Source organism: Anticarsia gemmatalis, chromosome 11 (assembly GCF_050436995.1).
Source record: "Anticarsia gemmatalis isolate Benzon Research Colony breed Stoneville strain chromosome 11, ilAntGemm2 primary, whole genome shotgun sequence".
Classification (NCBI taxonomy): domain Eukaryota; kingdom Metazoa; phylum Arthropoda; class Insecta; order Lepidoptera; family Erebidae; genus Anticarsia; species Anticarsia gemmatalis.
The window spans coordinates 12,074,479-12,097,276 of NC_134755.1; the positions used below are offsets into that span (position 1 = coordinate 12,074,479).

General features: G+C 35.0%; 1 protein-coding gene across 1 annotated transcript; it reads left to right on the forward strand.

The window, feature by feature from the left end:
• The first annotated feature begins 14,311 nt into the window (after positions 1-14,311).
• Positions 14,312-22,645, forward strand: LOC142976549 (synaptic vesicle glycoprotein 2B-like). The gene is made up of 10 exons (XM_076119976.1): positions 14,312-14,434; positions 16,257-16,418; positions 16,781-16,940; positions 18,858-18,979; positions 19,306-19,547; positions 20,069-20,226; positions 20,610-20,742; positions 21,213-21,487; positions 22,051-22,178; positions 22,578-22,645. The coding sequence occupies exons 1-10, from the start codon at positions 14,365-14,367 to the stop codon at positions 22,628-22,630; spliced, it is 1,503 nt and encodes a 500-aa protein (XP_075976091.1). The 5' UTR covers positions 14,312-14,364; the 3' UTR covers positions 22,631-22,645.
• The last annotated feature ends 153 nt before the right edge of the window (positions 22,646-22,798 follow it).

The window sequence follows — 22,798 nt, forward strand, 5'->3', positions numbered from 1 at the left end:
TTCCGTTAGGAGTCTTTTGCCCAGCAGTGGGACATGAATGGGTTTATTTTTTTATTTAAATAATCAAGGCAAAATTTCGTAATATATCCGGTAAACACTAGATGTAGAATTAGCGACATTATTCATAATCCGTATTAATGACCAATTTAGATATCTTCTAATACCTATTGATTAATGATGAAGCGTTCAATTGTATTTGCGATTAGAATATCGCTAGTCTATCAAATTTTCAAAACTGTATCTACTACGTATAGTGACTACGATAAAACTAAAATATTCATACGTTTTAGTGAATTATAAGATAATTGTTGATTTAGTAATGGAGTGAATGGAGTGGTTTTTAAAGTGTCATTTACGCGTTAAGAGTTTAATTTTATTAAATTGTAGTATTTGTTGATTATGTTGGTATTATTCATAATTGCCTATATTGTATTTTAAAATAGGTCATTAATACAAAATGTCGATAGTGTAAAGTATATATACAGATCGAGTTCAATAGAAATGACTAGAGCCAGTATTTTCCACATACATAAAATCATACCTTTCTACCATATTGGTAGGTGGAGACAAAGGAACGCCACTTGCTAAGATCCATACATACTTGGCTTGTTTCATTCACATTTATTTATACATCTTATCCTACAGTACCATCCAGTAACTATTTATTGTTATCGACAAATAATAATTTTGAGTACTTTTGTAGTCAAGTCTGCAATCGATGTGTTTTTAATATTCAGGGTCTAGTCTAACTCGGATGCTATACTTATTTTTACCGATAACTATAAATGGAGTAGTCATTTTATCGACATATTTATTATGACAATAGTATGTGAAAACGTGCCGTTTCGTGACTTGCGGCCGTAAGTTTTGAAAACTATCAATGGGACATCATAATAATATATCTTAGATTATGCGTTCCAACGTATCACCAACCCTTTCCAGAAAATAGTTCAGTAAGGTCACGAAAAATAAACTTTCTCTTCGGAAAACATTATGTTGAAGATTTTAATTTAATATCTATACTAATATTATACAGCTGAAGAGTTTGTTTGTTTGTTAGAACGCGCTAATCTCAGGAACTACTGGTCCGATTTGAAAAATTCTTTCTTTGTTAGATAGCCCATATATTGAGGAGGGCTATAGGCTATATAAAATCACGCTACGGCCAATAGGAGCAGAATACCAGTAAAAAATGTTACTGAAACGGGGAAATGATGACCCATTTTCTCTTATGTGACGCAAGCGAAGTTGCGCTGGTCAGCTAGTTTATCAATAAGCTTCATTAATTTATTTAACATACAGGTAAACTGGCTAAGGCACGTAAAGTTCCCGCACTTGGCTAGTGTAGTGGACTCAAAGCCTATCCTAACTCTCGTTCAGGATGAGACCTTAGACAAGCAGTCTGAGTGCCCAGCAATCATTTAATATGATTTTTACTGAAACTTTTCAGCCTAGTCAACATGAAACTGTAAAAATTACGATATCGTGATAACATTTGAATAAAAAAATTACTGTCATAATTTTTATGGCAAAAATAAAATAGATTTTATATGACAATAAATGGTATCTTTATCGCATTTTTTGTCTATACCTACTGAAAAGTATGCGAAAATAATTGTTTTCTGTAGGTATAATTATAGGTTTGCTTGCATTTTTGCTGATATTTTTGAATAAAATTCCTCTTGGTCTTCCGCATTTTGATTTTTGTCAATAAAATTTACTTGCCTTATATAATAATACATAGGTACATCTTTGAGTATGTCTAAACCTTTTTCTCTTGTTTGCTTTTATTGCATATTTATGCAACCGTGCGATTTGTGTGAAATAAAATATTTTAATATTAATAATAAGTATTACTTTTAAATGAAATTATTAAAACCAATCAATATGTTCTAATTTCTTCTTAATTAATTATACATTTATGTGTCCTATTCCAATTGGAGCAACACCTACGATATAGGAAACGGAGATGTCTTGAATATTGATATCAGCAAGCCATTTCAAGTCAGACAACAAGGGAAGCTAAAGTAATAGCCTATTTTTGAACATTTTACAGTTATAAATTATATTATTAAGGAAGTTAAATCTATTAGCGATGCAAAAGTTACCTAATCGGGTTTATCTTCACACATTTATTTATGCAAAGACATATTGATCACATATTTATTTGTTTTACTGCATATATTAATTGACGCAAGCAAAAACTACACATTTTAAGTAAACAGTTTTAGTGCCTTCTGCACTGTAATTTCTGGAAGTTTTGGCCAATATAAGCTGTCACTTGTTCCCAAGTAAAAATATATGCGATCTTATTAAATTACACTCTCCAAATATTTTTTACTAAAGTTACCAACATTCAACATTTTGTTATTTTTTTTGTAAGGTCCAATCTACCCTAGAAAAATATCCAGATGGCGTTTCTCTCCGTCCGTATGTCACATAGGCAAGCATCGCCGGCATCACTTCGTGCGCAGGTCACCTAATTTATTAATAAAAATCTCGCTAGGGAAGTGGATACTGCAACGACCTTCACTTCACAAATAGTGCAGGACTCTGCATGATATGCATCCTTTTTAGCTGCAAACTGATCATTGACTTGAACACGCTATGTATGGCCACGTTCCCACTATGTCGTACCGATCGAAATGTCGTTCTATATGTGAACACCTCCATTTAAACATATAAGCCACGACACTTAAAACTACACGATTATCTGTCGTCACGACAAAGTGGGAACGCGCCCTATGTATGTAAGTCAGCTTCAAAAATATATTCTTCAATGGTACTTTTTGTATGAAAATGTGGTCACGTTTTCAATCGTATTTATGCGCGAAAATATCAATTTAATTTATGCACTTATTACTATAATGCAACAGGTGTCAAACTCGATAGAAAATTAAAGGAATTTTTGTTAACCCGACGTTTCGATCGAATTGCATCGACTGTGGTCTCGAGCTGACCACGCGTTTAAGACGCGTTGCATTATGATGATGATGATACAAGCCGAGAGTTTAAATTCGTTAATTAATGCAATTGATCAACAAATAATACTCAGGGATTGTAAAATTACTTTAAAGTTTACAGTCGGCATTTCCCTATAGTCATTGATAAAGAAGCATTTGAAAATATGTCAGTAGATACATGTTTTCGACGCGGTCCGTATTATAAAAGATCTCTCGTTAAAGGTACGATTAGTTTGTAGTGTAATCTAAGACTAGGACTGTTCGGTTTGAAGAGCTTTGAACTAGTTTATTTAGTGCACACATACATCAGACCATACCCGAAGGTATAGACAAAAGTGTATAAAATTGTCATTTTGCTATTTGCCGTGTAACTCCCGTGTAATAGGGCGATTCTGCGATATACCGGGTATGTTATCTAACTCCGACCTACTACTCCGACTTTTAAGAATGATTTAGTATAAATTGGAAAATACTAACAGCACTTCGCTCGACCCGAGCTTCGTACTCGAGACCTCGAGATCAGGTCGTTTACACTTCCAAGGACACAGTCAATTTCATTCAGTGCTAGGTCTTAATGCTTAGCGATGGATAGTATGAGGATAGGTGACTGTATAAGAATCTCTATTTTATTCTAATCTCTCTTTAGCATTGCTAATATCTTCAAGGAATGCAGAAAGTCCATATTTGGTTGTATTAATGTTAATAGAAGGTTTAATAAACAGCGAGTATACCTTTATAAATAAATATTGGCGTTTCCTAGGCTAAAAGAAAAAGACGAACATCGCAAAATATTCCCTGAGATATTTTTTTGTCTGTATGTTGTGCTTTTTCTACTAAACCGCTAAGCCGATTTATCAAAAATCTTCCAGAAAGGAGAGAACAAGGAGAGAACGTTCAATTATAATGATAATTGAACGTTCCTCTTACATTGATAGTTCATATTGATAATGTGTTTGTTTCGTGGTTATAATAACGATACATTTAGCTTTAAAGTTGTTTCTATTTAAGCTACTTTAAGAAGGAGAAGACTTAAATTTTTGTGCGCCATATTATTTTATAAGTGTTAATCTTTAGTAAAGTTATTTTAGAGTTATTACTCCTGTAAATGAACTCTACAAAAGGTTGCGTCAACTCATCTCCCCATTTAGCGAGTAATAAATCAAATGTTATACAGTTATAAATAAAATGGCATGTCGTTTAGCCACTCGCGCGTGTAACTGAGCTAGGAATTATTTAATCTAGCGCTAGATTGACAGACTGGCCGTCGTGATCCGATTTCTTACAATGGAGATAGATTATTGGGATGTAACTTTACCTATCCCCACTCAAAGCATTGGGAATATGCTACTCAAACTGACACTCAGTTTTAAGATATACTTAATTAGTTAGTTTAATGGCGTCTTTGTTATATTGAAGTGTTTCATAGTGATAGAAATACCTTTGAACACAACCTAAGTTGTATGTCTTTTGAGTTTCCTGCCATAAGTCTTGGGTTAGGTGAGCGATTGGGTGTTTGTATGCAACAAAACAGTAAATTATAGTGGAGAACAGGGTGCATCTTTGGATTTTCTTTATGTAATATATTTAAATTGATCTGTTGGCAAATCAAGTCTGCTACGACTTGATTTGCCAACAGTAACCTATCAAATCTATTGCAGTTGTTGTAAGTAATTTTGATACCCGGAATTAAATGTTTAGGACTTTACCTTGAATTTTATCTTACATTTTCCCCAGTTCTATAAACTATAAGAATCTTTATAAAATTCATAATGATGATAATAATAATGATTTTTTCAGTGGTTGCTAAGGTCAATATCATCTGGGAAACGTGCAAAACCAACAGTCTACAGAAAATATCTTGAGTCAATAAATAATATAACTGATACGAATCTTTCATTTACATTGAAAATAATGCCCGATATAAATTATTTGGAACATGTACAGTTGTAGGCATAAATATGTAAACATTCACGTTTTTAAACTTACTTTTAGTAATGAAAACATTTATGTATTTGTTGCTATAAATATACAGTAAATAGTATGCAATTAGAACATTATTATCCGATAAATAAACTGTAGTAATTTAGCGAATTTTCAAAGATGAAATTGTGGAAATATACTCAATGTTTTGCTCATGGCTGTACAAGTATTTTATAATAAAACAATTGTTTGGTAAAGATACGGTGAGATAATGTTGTAAAGAAAATAAATGGTAATATCAGTAACATTGTAAAAATGAGATGTCATGTTAATTAAACGTCACATTATTATCTTAGTTTGACTAGAACTAACTGGAATGTAAATGAAAGTATGAAGAATTAAGTAATAATTATACTTGAACCTATTTATTTGTTAGCACATAAACATTTTTCAAAATCGGCCATGCCGTTCCAATTCTCCTTATCAAGTTTCGCTAAAAACTCGTCCGAAAATTATTTTCCAACCCATTTGAAAGAATATTAAACACATTCTTTGACGAATTCTTTGCCCAGCCGTGGGACAGTAAGTATTTTAATGGTTACTCAGTTAATGAGATGAACAACTAACATTCTGGTTTTTGTTGAATCTTTTTATTTATAAGTCTTTTACCACAGTATATCTGGAAATGTTGTATAATATCTAATTGTCTTAAACAAAAACAAAACACGACCTACTGACCGAATATACTTCAGCCATCCGTTAATATAGGCAGTCATTACAAATAGAAAATGGCAACATAAAAACTCCTTTCCCCAAGTAAAACGATTAAAGCTACCCACTACTCACTATTATAGTGAAAATAGCCGCTGCCCACGGCTTCTCACTTGTATTTATGACTTGAGTTTTTGATGTCCTATCGCGTGGATATAGTCATTCTATTATACATACGTTTATTGAATAGTTCTGGACCTAATCAAGATGATGGTTGATGACGATGATTTAAGGACCAACTAGCCGCTTATCACACACTAGTTGACCCACGCAACTTCGCTTGCGTCACATAAGAGAGAATGGGTCATAATTTTCCCCGTTTTTGAAAAAAAAATTACTGGTACTCTGCTCCTACTGGTCGTACCGTGATGATATATACCCTATAGCCTTCCTAGATGAATGGGTAGGGCTATCTAACACTTAAAGATTTTTTTAAATCGGACCAGTAGTTCCTGAGATTAGCGCGTTCAAACCATCAAACTCTTCAGCTTTATAATATTAGTATAGATGTGGTTGAGTCGTACAGGAATATATTCCGATGCAGCAGTGTTGGAAAACCGACTATTTTAATTCAGTGGCTGTCCTTAAAATAAATTCAACAATGAAACATGGCTCAATTTTTCTTTTATAAAAGACAACTCGCATCCCGCATTAAGAAACGCTCTTGTGTCGCGTGGACTTTTACAAACACAAACAACGGACATAAAGCACGACAAGACCCGAAAAGATTAATTTATTTGTGGATCGCACGAATAATTGTTCCGTGGTGACCAACCCACGACTTCCCGACGCAATGGTAGCGGCGTGGTGACCTTAACCACTGTGCCATGGAGGCAGTCGTTCAATTTAACTGTCCTTATTAAAACTAATACAATAATTAAACAACTGGCTCAAATCACTTGTGATTCACAGGAATACGCGTATCTTTACAAGAAACCTTAGATCCTTATTAAACAACTAGCTGACCCGCGCAACTTCGCTGGCGTCACATAAGAGAGAATGGGTCATAATTTTCCCCGTTTTTGTAACATTTTTACTGGTACTCTGCTCCCATTGGTTGTAGCGTGATGATATATAGCTTATGGCCTTCCTCGATAAATGGGCTATCTAATACTGAAAGAATTTTTCAAATCGGACCAGTAGTACCTGAGATTAGCGCGATCAAACAAACAAACATATTTGTAATATTAGTATAGATTTTATCCATATTAAATTCAAAAGTGAAAGAAATACAATTTCTGCGAATACTAAACAGTATACAGTTCAATAACTGAATGGTCAGTTTCCATATACGCGGAAGCGTCCCTTACGCCACGGCATCAGGTGTCAATGTACATCATAGTATCGTGTTACTGTGGGGTAAGCTGAACTACACGTTGCTAATCGGACATAGGATTCGTCATGTAAGGCTGGTAGTTAGTGACAATGGCGATTTTTTTCTTTTATTTCGAAAAAATGTTTGTACTTCTTTAATGCCCGCTTTCTGAGTACATTCAGTGGTAGTTTATCTATTCAATTGTGTTTTTATATGAGATTGCGCTATTGAATAGATAAACTACCGCTAAATGTACCTCAGAAACCGGGTTTTAGGTTTATTCATTTAATTTTATTTTGGTTGATCAGAAACGTGGTGAGTTCCAGTTTAACCAAAATAAAATAATATAGTCACTTTGTCTGTATACATAGCAATAGGTAATTCCGCAAAGGGTTCAAAAAGGAAAACAAGAATCACAGGAAAAGGAAAGCTGGTCATCATCCCGTATTTAGTCCGGTATACGGTACACACAAAATAAACTGTTATTATATTTGTAGATTTCCAATACTTTATATCATTTTCAAATGACGATTTAAAAGTACTCACAATAAATATTTTAACTTATTAATCGATTTCATATGACTATTATTCACAGACTGACCAACAATGGGAACGAATAAGGTCCAAGTATGTAAAAAAACCCTGCAAAGATCTTTACGTTCTCCCGCTCCCGCCACCGCTCATGTCAGTACAATCACTCTATTACGTAAGGTTTAATTAAATGCAGCCGGGTGTGAGTGATCTCTATAAGTGGATTTACAGACAGAGCTTGTTAATTAACAACTAACGAATCTACGCCCGTTATATCCAGTTCTGATTACATTCGTGATTCTAGATTTTTAGGTCACAGAGAATACCTATGTGAAAATTATTGAAATAGAACAAACATATAATTTTCTTAGGTTTCTTGGTAATAACATTTAAAGTATATTATTCTAAACGTAGACGATTTTTATCTATTTTTATGCAAATTATTTGACAGGGATACGTTATTCGAAACTAACAATTTTGCACACATAGCAAGCTATATAATTTAATAAGTCGGTAACAAAGGTAGAGCTCTACATTTTAACAATTACAATGCCCAGTTCAAATAGCACTATGCAGTCACCCATCTCTAGAATGACCGCGCCGAGGTTTGCTTAACCCACAGATCGTTAAACGGTGAGTGCAACTGGCTATGAGTACCATAATCAAATACATTCATAGTATCACAAAACAATTTAGTTCATAAATAATGTACAAGTGTGGAGATAAAAACACAAACAATATACAGCGTGTTCACATTCGCTATCAGGTGACGACAATCAGTTGATACTGTTGATAGTAGATACTGTGACGTCAGAGTGCCCCAGTTCTTTACAATAGCGGCCGCTCCTAGGGCTGGACATAGATTATTTAAAGTGCAGATACGACACGTAAGAGTAAGTGATACTTTTTGACTGTCTATTTGATTAAGTGCCGTGTGAGACGGAATTAAAATCGTGCAGTGGGATGTTTGACTATGGGCTTAAAGATTCTTAAGCTACTTTCATGTTTATGAATGTATTTTACCCAAGTGCCTATGTTCAGATTTTTCATGATTCTTGTTGTCGGACGACTATGCACGTTTTCTTGTTTTGTATAGGAATCAATACTGAATCTCAAAAAATGGTCATTGGTTTGAATATAATAAAAGTTTCTTGTAACGCGATTCTCTACAGTCGGTACTGTCGAGTATCGAAAGTATGACATTTAAAATGTACTGCCAAAACAGTTTCTACCACGCCCATCAGCGGCGCTGATCAGATTTTCATACAAAATTTTTCGATGACTAGCCGGTTGCCGGTGGTCGATAGTAGTAGAGAATCGAGCTATTGGTTTACTTTGCAAGTACCAGTGAGAGGCGAAAGGTCATTTCCTAACAAAGCTAGAACTAGATAAAAAAATGACAGTAGATAATTTCCTTTTCTGAAGATGTACGCACAAATCAAAGAATAACAATGACAAATAACATCAATAAAAAAGGTGCGTTGCGGTATTCAACAGGAAAAAAAACTGCAGCGAGCGATTAATCGGCAATATATAAATCACTGATTGCCTATCAATAAGTAGTAATTAGTCCAAAAGTGAAAGATAATTCGATAAATTTATAACAAAGATTTTCTGAGTCATGTTTTAGAAGCGTGAATGACTATCGTATTGACGTGCGCTGTCTAGGATAGTGTATCGTAATCCTTAGTTATTTATAGCTACGAGAGAAAAGATAATAGTACCTAATAGTTTTTCTTATCATATTATAATCTTATGTCGCGTGTGAGTAACGAAATGCCTACCAGACGAATTAAGTCTCCACCTGCCTGGTTGACTCGAGCAATTATGTAAATGTTCCGAGCTTGCTTTTATTCCCTATTTTTAGTGAGTTGGGGAATATACTAACAAAAGTAACCACCATTTAATCATTTGTTTCTGAACACCTGCTTCGAGAAATGCATAAGAGGAAAACAAGAGACGTAGGATAGGAGTGCGGGTCACTATGACTGCCTCGTGTCGCCACGATTCGGTAGGTTCGATTTCCACATAGAACACTGAATTTTGCGATCCACAAATAATTGTTACGGGTTTGGTTGTACTTTGTGTTTATTGTTTGCACGTTTCTAAAAGTCCCTGGGACACAAAAGCAAATCTTAGAGCGGGAGTTGTCTTCCTTTTTAGAATTTTTTTGAAAATCTACGATAGTCCTTTTATTGTCTTAATACATTATACTTTTCATCTCTCTATTCTACCTATTTTCATATCTTCAGTCATAATCTTCGCTTGTCACCTGCGGATGTGGATCAATGACTTCTAATAGCGAGCCCAGAAGGTCTGCTCTATAATATAGCATAATCTTTGTCACGAATACCTACTTCCGTATCATAGGATGTGTGAGGAAATGATCTATTTAAATTATACATGTATTGTAATATTTGGAAGTTTTGAGTGGAGATAAGCGCCTGCTAGATCTGTGTTTTAATTATTGAATTAGTCAGTTTTGGACTTGCGTCTCATTGCCGTTTTTATCTGTAAGGCGGCTGATGAAATTATGCTAAACAATGTGTTTTTTGTTATATAAGCGAAAATTAGGTAATGGAATTGAATGTCGGTCTTTCATTTGATGAAATTTGGATGTGATGGAATTTAATAGAAGCATATCACTTCAGAACGAATAAAATTAATTGTAGTGCAGAGCTTCGCACTAGGGAAGTTAGCAAATTTAATTAGTGGCCGTGATCTCGATACAAAGTTTACCTTTATACATCCTAACAAATACTATTAATTTGATACCCGTTTTAGCTTTAAGAAGTCCCCTGCCATAGGTTACATGCTTGATGAAAATGGAAAGGAGCGCTCAAAACTTATTTAAAAACAAAAATGATCACATAAACGACTTGTGAATCGAACTATATCCCAAGACCCTTGAAGTCTTGTTCAGTCTAAAGGTACTCAAGTACAATATATCTGCTGTAACTACAAGCAAAAGATAGTAAAACTCTTTCAAAGATCTGCTATAACAATCTTAATTGTTTATAAACGTACTCTCATGTTTGTTTTCCTATAAATAACATAATTAGTGTTATAAAGTGCCATGTAACGTGTCGTATGTCACTTCCGACTTAACCAGGAAGTGCCTTAGAAAGGGTCACTGTAAGCCTTCAGTCAACTATTATAAACTAATTGGTAGGAACAGTTAGTGCATAAACGTGAGCACTAATAGAGTAAGGTTTTAAATATAACCTAGATAGAAGATTGATTGCTTTGTTGTGTAGAGTTTATTATGTTGTGTGTCAGGTGGTCTATTATTCCTTGTATTCTGTAACGAGTCTGTACAGTCGGTACTGTCGATAACGAAAGTTTGATATTTAGAATGTACTGCCAAAATAGTTCCTATGACGCTCGTCGGAGGCGCTGATCAGATTTTCATACAAAATTTCTCGATGACAGGCCGGTTGTCGGTAGTCGATAGTAGTAGAGAATCGAGCTACTGAGGTTTGTTATTAAGAAAATACCATCTGGATCGTTCTGTGGAAGCAGCCGGAATTTAATTGTTTTCTGTTGTTGTTAATGGAGAAATAATTATAAAAACTATTGAGTATTTGGTGTTTAAAAAGTAGAAAATTTTAATTTAGAACTTCTATTAAGTTAACTTCAATACTCACCAGGTGGCACTAGGTGCCAGTATGATTTTGTAACTCTTGTATTCTTGTCGACTCCTCTCTTAGGCTAAGTTTACAAGACCGCGCGGAGCCGCGCGGAACTTTCGACCAAGCGGTATAAGATCGAAATAAACGTCTTGTATCGTCTACATCACCAATGACTTTTCGAAAGTTATGTGTGTAGTAGAAATAATTATCACATGCTCTAACGGTGAAGGAAAATATCGTGAGGAAGCCTTGCATGCCTAAAATTTGTTTAATACATTTATTGAGGGCATGCAAAGTCCCCAACCCGCACTTGACCAGCGTGGTGGACTCAAGGCCTAACCCGTACCCTCATTACGGGACGAGACCTTTGCCCAGCAGTGGGACAGTAATGGGTTACATTTATTTATTTATGTTATACATACGAGACAAACATTACTCCTTTACATTGAAAACCAAACCCCCCACCCTAAAATCATCCGTCATGGGGCTTACCCAGTATCTATTTATATACCTCCAAAATGAATAATGCACACGTAATAAGGCCACTTAAATAACCGGTATAAACTTATTTACCAACAAAATCTTAGTACACACAATGTTAATGCCGGGGATAAAATACGTGATCAGTAAGTAACAATGGTATTGTTGGACAAATATTTGGGGCCGGAAAGTAGTAAGAGATAGCAATCGGTCACATTGCTGGGCCATTAGCTTTATATCTTTATATATATAATTCTTCTGTAAGTGTGTATGTCACTGAACTTCTCTTAAACGACTGGACCGATTTTGATGAAATTTTTTGTGTGTGTTCAACGGGATCTGAGAATGGTTTAGATTCACAATATATATATATATATAATATAAAATTCTCGCGTCACAGTTTTCGTTGCCATACTCCTCCGAAACGGCTTGACCGATTCTCATGAAATTTTGTGAGCATATTGAGTAGGTCTGAGAATCGGCCAACATCTATTTTTCATGCCCCTAAGTGACAATATATTTTTTTTAATTTACATGGCAAAACAACGTTTGCCGGGTCAGCTAGTCTATTTATATATTGTTTTTAGAGTAGATGTAATAGTGCACTTTAAGGTACTAGAGATTCTGAACGATTGCGACTTGTAATCACGGTACTACATCGGTCGGACCATTGAGTGACAAGGAATTCAAGACAATTTTGGAATTCCATTTTGGTGGACATGCAAGTATACATTTTGCGCTTGCGAGTCTTACTAAGTCATCAATGGGACCGTTTCGCTCGCGGTGGAAACCGAGCTTAAGGTATCGTAACATTTTAATTTCTACCGCGCATGTGTCCCGTTGTGCATATTAGTATTATGAACTAAAGGGTTTCCATCCCGTAGATCTCAGACCAAATCATAGTCTTAGATTCTCTTGTGTTTGTTTCCGTTTCGCAAAGTTATTGGTCGCATGGATATGAAACCTAGTCCCAACAGATGACCGCAAAAATTGGGAAATGTTCTCTATTGTTAATAATGATCGCTTTTGTTGCGCGACAAAAACTAGCTGCAGTGTGTATGCACCATTACTGTGTAGTGGGTTGTGATGACGATTTTAAAAGCAGCATTTCATGTGAAGTGAATTTCCTTTTACCTGTTCGTGTAAGGTGTCATGATTTCAATTCCTTTAAAGATCTGGGGGCACGGAAGTGCCCCCGCAAGTCGAGCAAAAAAAAAGCGGCACGGCCGTAACATCCTTTTCTCGAAGCAATTCGGGCTATTTTTGACACCCCTATAATTTCGTAGTGGATAAAACAAGAAGTCTGGATTTTTAGCAACTAATCAGTCATTGTATAAACACGGTATATTTAAAATTTCAGTCAATTTGAACCAGTAGTTTAAGAATGACAACTTGTTAAAATTTTGAATTTTGTCACTCACTGATTCACTGACTCACTGACTCACCGATCATCAAAAGTCTAAGGTACTTCTAGCAGACTTAGAAGCTTAAAATTTAGAATACAAATAGGGTTTAGTGTCTTAATCATGGGAAAAATTCAATATTTTCTAATTTCGGTCAAGTTTTCTAAATACACTAACTGCAACAATAACTTTGTAATCCTATATAAATGTATAAGATTACAAGGTTACATTTGCAGTTAATGAATTAAATTATTATTTCTGTAGAAAATAAAATAAATATGTGTAAATATGTATCTACTATATGAGATATAACAGGAGGGGGTATAGGGTGGGTAAGGGTGTTTAGCCCATGAAACTGAACAACATTCCCATAGGAAAATATGTTGAATTATGAAAAAAATACGGCTTTCCATACAAATTGGACTTATGTTTGCTCTATTCGCTCTACAAAAAGAAGTGAGATGCCATCAAAAACATTCTGTAAAAACCTCAAGTCTCGCCGTAAAAAGTTGTGAGATCTATATAATACCAAGTCGATTAATCTATTTAGTCTCTACTTAAAGGACCTTCTGCCTTAAGTTATTACGTAATGTATTATCATGCCAATTTAAAAAAAAAAAACCTTTAAAACAAATAGATCGACTTGGTCATCGCAAGAAAACACAAATTCGCCATTAACATTTCAGGAGCATTAACTTCTCGTCGTGCTGTGTAGTGTGGATACATACTAATAATCAAATCATGCGATGGCCAGGTCGGTCTATTTGTTTTAGAGGTATTTTTTTTAAATTGGCATGATAATAACATACGTAATAACTTAAGACAGAAGGTCCTTTAAGTAGAGACTAAATAGATTAATCGACTTGGTATTATATAGATCTCACAACTTTTTACGGCGAGACTTGAGGTTTTTACAGAATGTTTTTGATGGCATTATAGTTTTGGGTTTGATTGCCTCACGTCGTCTTCTATTTATGTATATTTTATTATATAGAGCGCGAATGATTATGAATGATCTTTTAGATAATACTTTTTTGTAGTCACTGCAAAAAGTATTTTTTAGTATTGTATATATTTAAAGATTTTAAATACGTTCTCTCAGAACAATCTAGACATTTTACTTCTAAAAGGAAAATTTCCTATTAAAAGCCGGGATTAAAGAAAAATCAAAGTATTTGCTTAGACACCCGTATTTAATCAGTTTAGACAATTTGTTTAAATTGGTTGTAAATGGCTTAAGATAACGGTGATAAGAGATAACAATTAAGAAGATATTATTAGATAATAGCTGTTGAGATGTGAGGAGCGAGGAGGCTGGAGACACATACTTGAGACGTTTGAAATTTAAAATGGGGAAGAAAAATACCATAGCAGTGAATGGAGACACATTTTCTTACGACGAAGCTGTGGAGTTGACTGGTAAATAAGTTACTATGTATTTCCTGAGAAGTTTCTCTCATAATGTCGATTAAAGTCCCAAGATTTTGTTAAAATATCGGTGTATTTTTGGATCGTGTTAAGACGGATTGTTTACGCGCGATTCTCAAGACGCTCCCGCGAGTTAAAAATAGCTGTAAGGTCTCATTAATTTCTGTGGTTAATAGATTCATAACAGTTAAATTTCTTACACGTTTTATGTTATTATAATCAATCATTATATATTATAGCTCTATACTTATATTATGGCAAGTATGTAAACTGTTTTAAAATCAATTCTCTCGTTTCATCGGATTTATTTGTTGCTGAAATACTTTACCATATTTTGGAAATTGAGAGATTTTCATGAGCGCTTCAACGTATGAAATCTGTCACGTTTTTGTCTCAAACATATGATGACTAAAGTTTAAATACTAAATATTCGAATATATTGCGAAGCCAATTAATAAAAGATCTTCAACTACGTCGAGTTAAAATTAAAAGTTATTTTTGGAGTGACTTCAAATAAAAAAACCCTTTTTGGGGTTTTTTTCCGATTCGCCGAACTAAAATCGTACGTTTGATAATGGTTGAAATCATACCATCAAAAATATAGATAATAATAAGTTACAGTATTGCACATGATGATCGATCGTCGCGTTAACATTACTTCGATGCAATCAAGATAGGCTTTATTATTAAGTTCTTGTCTTTAAATATTTAAGCAGTTTAAGTGATATTCTGTTATTGATTGATTACATACATGTTTTTATTTGATAAACCTATATATAAATCCAAAATTAGTGACTCATTGTATAATAGATTTCGCTGCATTGACAGGAAATACAGTAAAATCAGTAGATTTAAGTAAGTTCTGTTAGTCAATACTTTTCTATTATGTCTGCCTTTTCAATAGTTCAGTTATAATTTGCAGAGACGTCGTTGCATGCGAGCCTATAAGTTTATTTCCATTCTTTTAACAGTGTGCTAAGGGAGCCGTAGCGCGATTCTCTACCGATGTCGAAAACCAGCTAGATATCGAGAAACATTGTGTCAAAAACTGATCAGCGCCCCTAGCGGATGCAGTGCGTACCATTTTTCAGCACATTTTAAATGTTAAACTCGCGATAGTCGATTGAACCGACTGTAGAAAATTGTGCTGAGCACAAATATATTTTAGAAGACTTTTTAGTCTGTCCACTTTGCACGCATTTGTGCCTTGCAAGGCTTGCTCAGCTCGTGCTCAGCCTTTCAAGACTAGATCCATTTAAACTGTATAGATAGCTGCTATATACCTTTTAAATATCCACACATTTCATCAGCCAAAGCAATACTTCGTAAGCTATCATCACATGTAAAATATGATCTTTTGATTCTAAGCACTCTTTACAACGTGACATGGCTGCTACTTCTTAAATTCAGTAGAAAGGGGCCTTAAGACAATGTAAATATTAGGCTTAACAAGCCTTTTATCAGAGAAAATACAACTCATGCAATGACGGCAGAAATTTTAGCCCAATGTAGCTAAAGAAAGCTAGAAGATTTAACAAGGAATACTTATAAATCACCCCTATATAAAGACATTAAAGGCATGCTCGTATTAACCCAAAATGTTAACCTCCTTTTATCCCATTAAACCTTCTTTAGACAACTCTCAGAGATACCTTTGTTATTTCCCGTAAACCTCGGGGTGATTTGGACAAATGATGGGTCAATTGAAAGGCAACCTAAGTGATGTATCATTCCAACACGTTCGAGACTTATTCTATTATGTGTTCTACCAGTCTCTATAAATTATAAATCAGTTAATTTGTTCTGCTTCCAGGCCATGGCAGGTACAACTATCTTCTCCTCTTCACCTGCAGTCTCATCACCAATGCCTGCGCTCTGGACATGTTTGGCTTCGCGACTGTTGTGGCAGCATCCAGCTGTGACCTGAAGCTGAATCTCACGCAGCTTGGAATATTGGCGTCAGCACCTTTTGCAGGTTTGTTATAAGATCATTGTTAAAATAAGACAGCATGATAGTAGTCTAGAATACATTCACCGAAAATTATAGTCATTCCTATAATTATAGCTGAGGAGTTACCTCCGTTTTGGCAAGCACCATAAAAATTATTATCTTTTCTGTAGCGAACATCAATTGAAAGTCCCATTAAATTGTTTCAGTCAAATGTGTCTGTAATTGGAAAATCCCGTTTCCATTGCTAAGCCCAGTAAAAAGTAGCTTATTTTGGAAATTATTATATTTTGGTTTAATAAACTTCAGACGTGTGAAAGCGTAACAACTTCTTATATACTGGTAGAAACAATTTTATAAAATGCTTAACGATTTGTATCTGATTCCAGGTGTACTATTTGCCTTCGCATGGGGCTACTTCGCAGACATGAAGGGCAGAAGACGAGCGCTACTGCTGTCCAACTCAGTAGGCTTCGTTTTCGCACTAGCCAGCAGTTTCTCAACTCATTGGCTGGTTATGCTCATCTTTAAGATCATCGGCTGTGGCTTGTAAGTATTATTAACTATATCATTATATTAAGAAGAAATAATAAGAGTAAAGCGGTAAATTTTTGAGCGCTGTCTAAATTGAGTAAAATTTCAGCATTCGAGCCTCTGAACCTAGTGTCAAAGCTGTTTACGCCCGAAAGGCCTTTATTTTTTATTCAGAGCAATACTGCCACTTATAATCTTCTTTTGCTAGTTCTTATATCATTTTACGCGAAATCGGCAGGAACTGTTTTCACTCTAAAACATGCTGTAAAGGGGATTTAACTGACATTTTAACAACCGACCGCTTGTCTAACGCCTGCCGCCCCAACCGCTACTAATTATAATGTTAAAAAAAAAATAAGTGGCCAAAAATCGGGCAAAGTGGCGTTCTCTCGTGTCGGAGGCCAAGACACATTTTGTAAGTCACTAAGTAAAAAATCAATTATAAAACTGCCATGAGGTCTTAAATGGGATCGCCAGTTGCATCCACTACAAGGTCACTAAGGCAGTGTTATTAATTATGTAGTAAGCACGTTAATCTTTTATTTGTTGTGTCTTTCACGTGTTATTTAATTTCACCTAATTATCAAATAATATTGACACTAGTAAGTAAATGGTAGTAAATCTTATCAGTCAAAGTTATTTCTGTAACAAAGGCATTTCTTTTTATCTTACCTCCCTGAGATGTTTATGATTGTTTATTAATGAACAAATGCATTATTTCACATAGAATTACTAGTTTTACGCGATCTTAATAAACTTATATAATCAGATAAATGTAACCTATGTCTGTCCCCCGTGATGCAACCAATCACTCTTCCTTTAATCCAAATTGCATAAGTAGAACTACAAACCAACAACATATGTATCTTATTAGTCTTGTATTAAATTAGAAACTTAGTGTTGGTAAAAAACAACGGAAATCTTCTTCTTCATCATCATGAAGAGATGAGAACGGAAATAAAATGACGCGTCAATAGAAACGAATTTAAACCCTCAACCGTCCTTCTGCTAGGCAGAGGTCTTTATGAGAGGGTTTTGCTATGGGTACTACACGCTGATCAAGAGTTCGTCGAGGTCTATGCATTCCACGACAAACCAAAATAAATATCAACAATAATACATCAAAAATGTACTACGTTATCATATCCTGTACATATCCGGATCAAACTAGTGGCTAATCGAATCCGATAGTAATTACTACTATCTAATGGATAGTTAATCCGATATTAATCTTTGTTTATGACATTAATTCCACTTTTATTGATGCCTGATATTTAATTTAACGTCCGTCACTCACTTGTTGATTAAAAACATGCCTCAAAAACGTGGATAATGAGGTAAAAAAGCAAAGAAAATAATTATAGAACTCGATACTGATCCACTAGAGTTGGTGGACTCGAGTATTTTCTTGGAATTATAGTTTCAAAATCTAATCATGACTTTGTACTGACTAAAAGTATTTATTAAAGGAAGTATATGACGTTTTTAAAAAGAACTTACCAAATAGAAGATAAATAGAAGGAAAAGATTAAGGCACGTTTATGATTATGAAATTAAACAACAAAAACTCAAAATAATTTTGACTTCACAAAGATACATGAAGGCTATATACAATTTTTCCCTTTTAAGAGGGTGGAAACCCGTGCCCCCGCTGTGGGCGAGACTGCATTTATGTTTGAGGATTAACCCTTTAACGCCACGGTCGGCTATACTCGACAAATCAGGAAGTGCTCACGACGCTATATTTTTATTGATTCTATATTTTCGACATTTGCCGACGAAAGCGTCGTGAGCACTTTCTGATTTGTCGAGTAAAGCCGAGCGTGGCATTCAAAGGGTTCAAAAATAAGTGTTGGAAAAGGTCAATCCTTTCCTCAACATTTTTTTTAGTATCTTTGTAAATATTAAAAAGATATAATTTGTATATTTCAGTTCATCAGCCGGGTTCACCCTCACAATGGCCCTACTCGGCGAGTGTACGGGCAACAAGCATAGGAGTCAGCATCTCTTCATTATGAACAGTTTCAATCTCGTCTCTGAATTATTCTCCTTCTGTAAGTTAAAGTTTAGTATCAGTATTTTGTACAAGACCGTGTTAGATTTTTAATCTCTTGAAGCAACGGTTGTCAAACAGTAACGGTGTACTTTTTAATAATGAAGAGGTCAAGGCTTTGATGTAAATAAAATAATTGTAGTTTATTTACTTAAAATCCCATTAATGTCTCTAGGATTTTTCATGAACTATACGATTTTTTTTCTTTTAGTAGATTAATTTTAGCAATTAAATTAAATTCCTTTATGAATTTAATGAATTTCGGTTATGTGCATGGTGATTTATATTGACTTGAATATGAGTAAACAATCTACTATATCTTTTCAGCGTTAGCCTGGTTAATCCTCCCCCTGGACTTCCGGGTGCCAATACCCTGGATGAACATGGTCTTCCGGCCCTGGAGGCTGTTCAGCATAGTGCAGGCTCTCCCCCTGGGTATCGGAGCCGCGCTCATGTTCTGCCTGCACGAGAGTCCCAAGTATTTAGCCAGCAATGGAGACTACGTGAAGGCATTGGAGGTACTGAAGAGCATCTATGAGAGGAATGGAGGGAATAGAGAGGATTATCCTGTAAGTATGTTTTTATAGAATTTTCTAGACTTTATAAGTCAAGTGGTGTTTAAACTATTCCTAAAATATTGTGCCTGTGTTGGAAAAACAACATTCAGAGTAACACAGAAATCTCAAATTAACCTCCCTCTTTAGAGATTTTCGGTGAACTTTCAGGGAAAATATGCATAGTATTTTCAACCATAAAATGCACCATATTGCAGTCACAGTGAGTTTAGTTCACAACGCCTGTGGTTTAAATAAAGCAATTGCGTTAATTACAAAACGCCTCACAAAATTCTTAAAGCAAATCGTTACATCGTTAATAGACAAGAAAATTGACAAGACAAAAAATCTAAGTAAAATAAATAATATTTCCAGTAAGGTGTGCTAAAGTTTAGTTGCCTAAATGAATAGTTCATAAGGGAAACGCCAAACCCATAGAACCCTCCACTTTGAAAATTATATAGGTTATATTAGTTTCAACATTATAAGCCTCGACGCAAGTAATCATACACTAACAGTACCTCACTATATTACAGGTAAAGCACCTAGTCCAGCCTCCCTTCCAGACGGAGAAGAGCACAGAAGGCCAGTCATTCTGGATGAGCCTGCAGCAGCAAACACTGCCCATCTTCAAGCCACCGCTATTGTGGAGGACCATACAACTCTTCTTTTTGCTCACATTGTGTTGTACTACGTAAGTAGACTGTTGATATAAACGTTTGATTTTAAAAGATTTTAGACAGATTTAATGGCTGTAGGCTTTAAGTCAACTATTGACGATCTACTTACGCGAATGCGATATTTCTAAATAAAATTTCTAAATCTTTCCCGTTTAAAGATATGATATTTAAGTCTTAGAATTAGGGTTTGGTTAATTACTACATGGGCCATGAACTATAAACAATGTACTAATAAACCATGTCATAATAATTAATTCTCATACGTTATGCAGCTGCTCAAAGGATTTGGTGCTCACTTGTATGGAAAAAACTGAAATTTACACTCAAATTTATTAATCTAAAACTGCTGATTGTAAACCAAAGGCATAAAAATAAAGTATCATTTGTTCGTTTTCAGAAACAACGTGTTCGTGATGTGGTATCCAACGATCGTGAACTTCTTCTTCAATTCGTTCAACTCTCCCGACATGTCTGACCAGACCTTCTGTGAGAGAGTGTTTGGTAATATTGTGTCACCTGACACAGGAGCTGTAAGTTTAAAGTCAACCAATTCAATAAAGTTGTAAAATAATTTGTTTGTAAGGTTGTAATCTCGGAACCATCTGAAATGATTTCCAAAAATATGTTAGGCATAAAGCCTGTTATTTTCGAAACGTCCAAAGATGCAAAAGGACGAAAAAATTTAAAAACAATGGAAATTTTTGTTCTCTTTTTGTAGTAGTACTTATAGTAAACATTGGTGAAATTAAACTCACATGATGATATCAAATATATAATTATAGAATTAGCCGTATCTAATACCTATTGTTCCCGAATAAATAAATTATAGACTAGATAAGAAAATACGTATCTAGTAGTAATAATATATCAGATTTTTACATGCTTCTACTTTACCTGGTTGCCCAACGATTCTGAAGAACTATTCCTTATATTGCAATTCTTTTACCCGTATTTTAGATTAAAACAAACATAACAATATATTTTAACATTTTCTTTTCAGTACCAATGCAACGACGTGATCTCCACAAGTACGCTCTACGCAGGGATGCTGTACGGTCTCTTCTACTTCATAGTGAGCCTGGGGGTCGTGAAGGTGGCTTCCCGCCCGAAGCTGGTCCTCATCAGCATCCTCCTCATATCTGGCGCCAGCAACCTGCTGGTCAACCAGCGGCAACCGGTCGTTAACATGATATTCTTCACGCTACTTCAGTGTACGTCGCTGGGTATTGGTTGCGTGGCTTCGTATTTTGTTGATTTGTATCCTACTATGCATAGGTAAGACTCAAATGCTTTACATATGTTTATTATTTGTAATTTTGTATAAGAAACCAGAAGCGATTTTATGAAAAACGTCACATTACTGTACTAAAACTCTGAAGCAGGTTCCATTTTCTGTCGGGACCGTACTTCGTGGTTTCGTTTGATTTACTTAGTATTGGGGTGCATATAATAATTAAATACGGCTAAGATGTACATTTGTTGGAAAGTATGTAAAGCTCTATTACCCCTTTTTTTTCTAAATCGCTCTATTGGTCACCTCGTGGTGAGTTCTGACCAATCATTCTGTGACGCGCCCACGTCACTTACTGAATATATTAAAATAAAAAGGATATGTATTATTGCGTCGGTTTGTTATGGCTATATCTCAAGAACTCAACCTTTTACACCTTCTCTGGACTTCATTGAAGACCAAAATTAACCATATCGATCCAGCCGTTCTCGGGTTTTAGCGAGACAAACGAAGAGCAAGTCATTTTTATATATTTATATTTTAGATTGGATTTTAGAATTAATAATAAATGAATAGATATTAAATAAAATTTAATATTTTTCCTCAGGGGTCTAGTTACTAGCCTGGCTATGATGGTAGCCCGTCTGTTCAGTTTGGTCGGAGTCAGCGTGGTGGGAGCAGTCATCACGCATCATTGTGAAGTCACTTTCTACAGTTGGGCTGTTTATGTGTTCAGTAAGTATTGAATATCGAGAGGTTGACATTTAAAATGTACTCCCAAAATATTAGGTCGGGGAAAAGTTTTCTCGCATTTATAGTATGTATGAACTTGTAATAAAATCTTTTCTCTACACAAAAAAGCTCGATATTTGGGTACCTCACGAGCTCACTGAAAGAAACCTAATGAACCGTGTACTCATTTGTGATTCTTCAAGTTCATACATACATACTATAATGTGAAAAGACTTTTTCCCCGACCTAATAGTTCTTACGCAGCCCGGTAGAGGCGCTAAACAGATTTTCGTGTAGAATTTCTCCATAGCTAGCCGTTTGTCGGTAGTCGATAGAAGCAGAGAATTGCGGTACTGATGTTAATGTGTATATTATTTTCTTACAATTAACTTTTTGTTTCAGTTGGTGCAGGAGTGTGTCTATTTCTACCAGCAGACAGGAAATCTATTAAATAAAGCAATCTCAACACAGTTCTGTGTTTCATTGAACAACACTTACAGACAGAGATTCATTTAAAAGATAAGAGACTGTGGGACATTTAAAAACTAAACCATGTAATGGTTTTACGTAGATCGATCACCAATTTTGTACTGATGACTGACTCTGTAGCGCAGTGGTTAAGC

What these genes read in the sequence shown, in the direction of transcription:
- LOC142976549 (XM_076119976.1), top strand. Translation starts at nt 14,365, where the DNA reads ATGGGGAAGAAAAATACCATAGCAGTGAATGGAGACACATTTTCTTAC. An exon ending in CTCTGAATTATTCTCCTTCT is followed by an intron (nt 18,980 to 19,305) that starts GTAAGTTAAAGT and finishes ATATCTTTTCAG; the next exon opens with CGTTAGCCTGGTTAATCCTC. An exon ending in TTGTATCCTACTATGCATAG is followed by an intron (nt 21,488 to 22,050) that starts GTAAGACTCAAA and finishes ATTTTTCCTCAG; the next exon opens with GGGTCTAGTTACTAGCCTGG.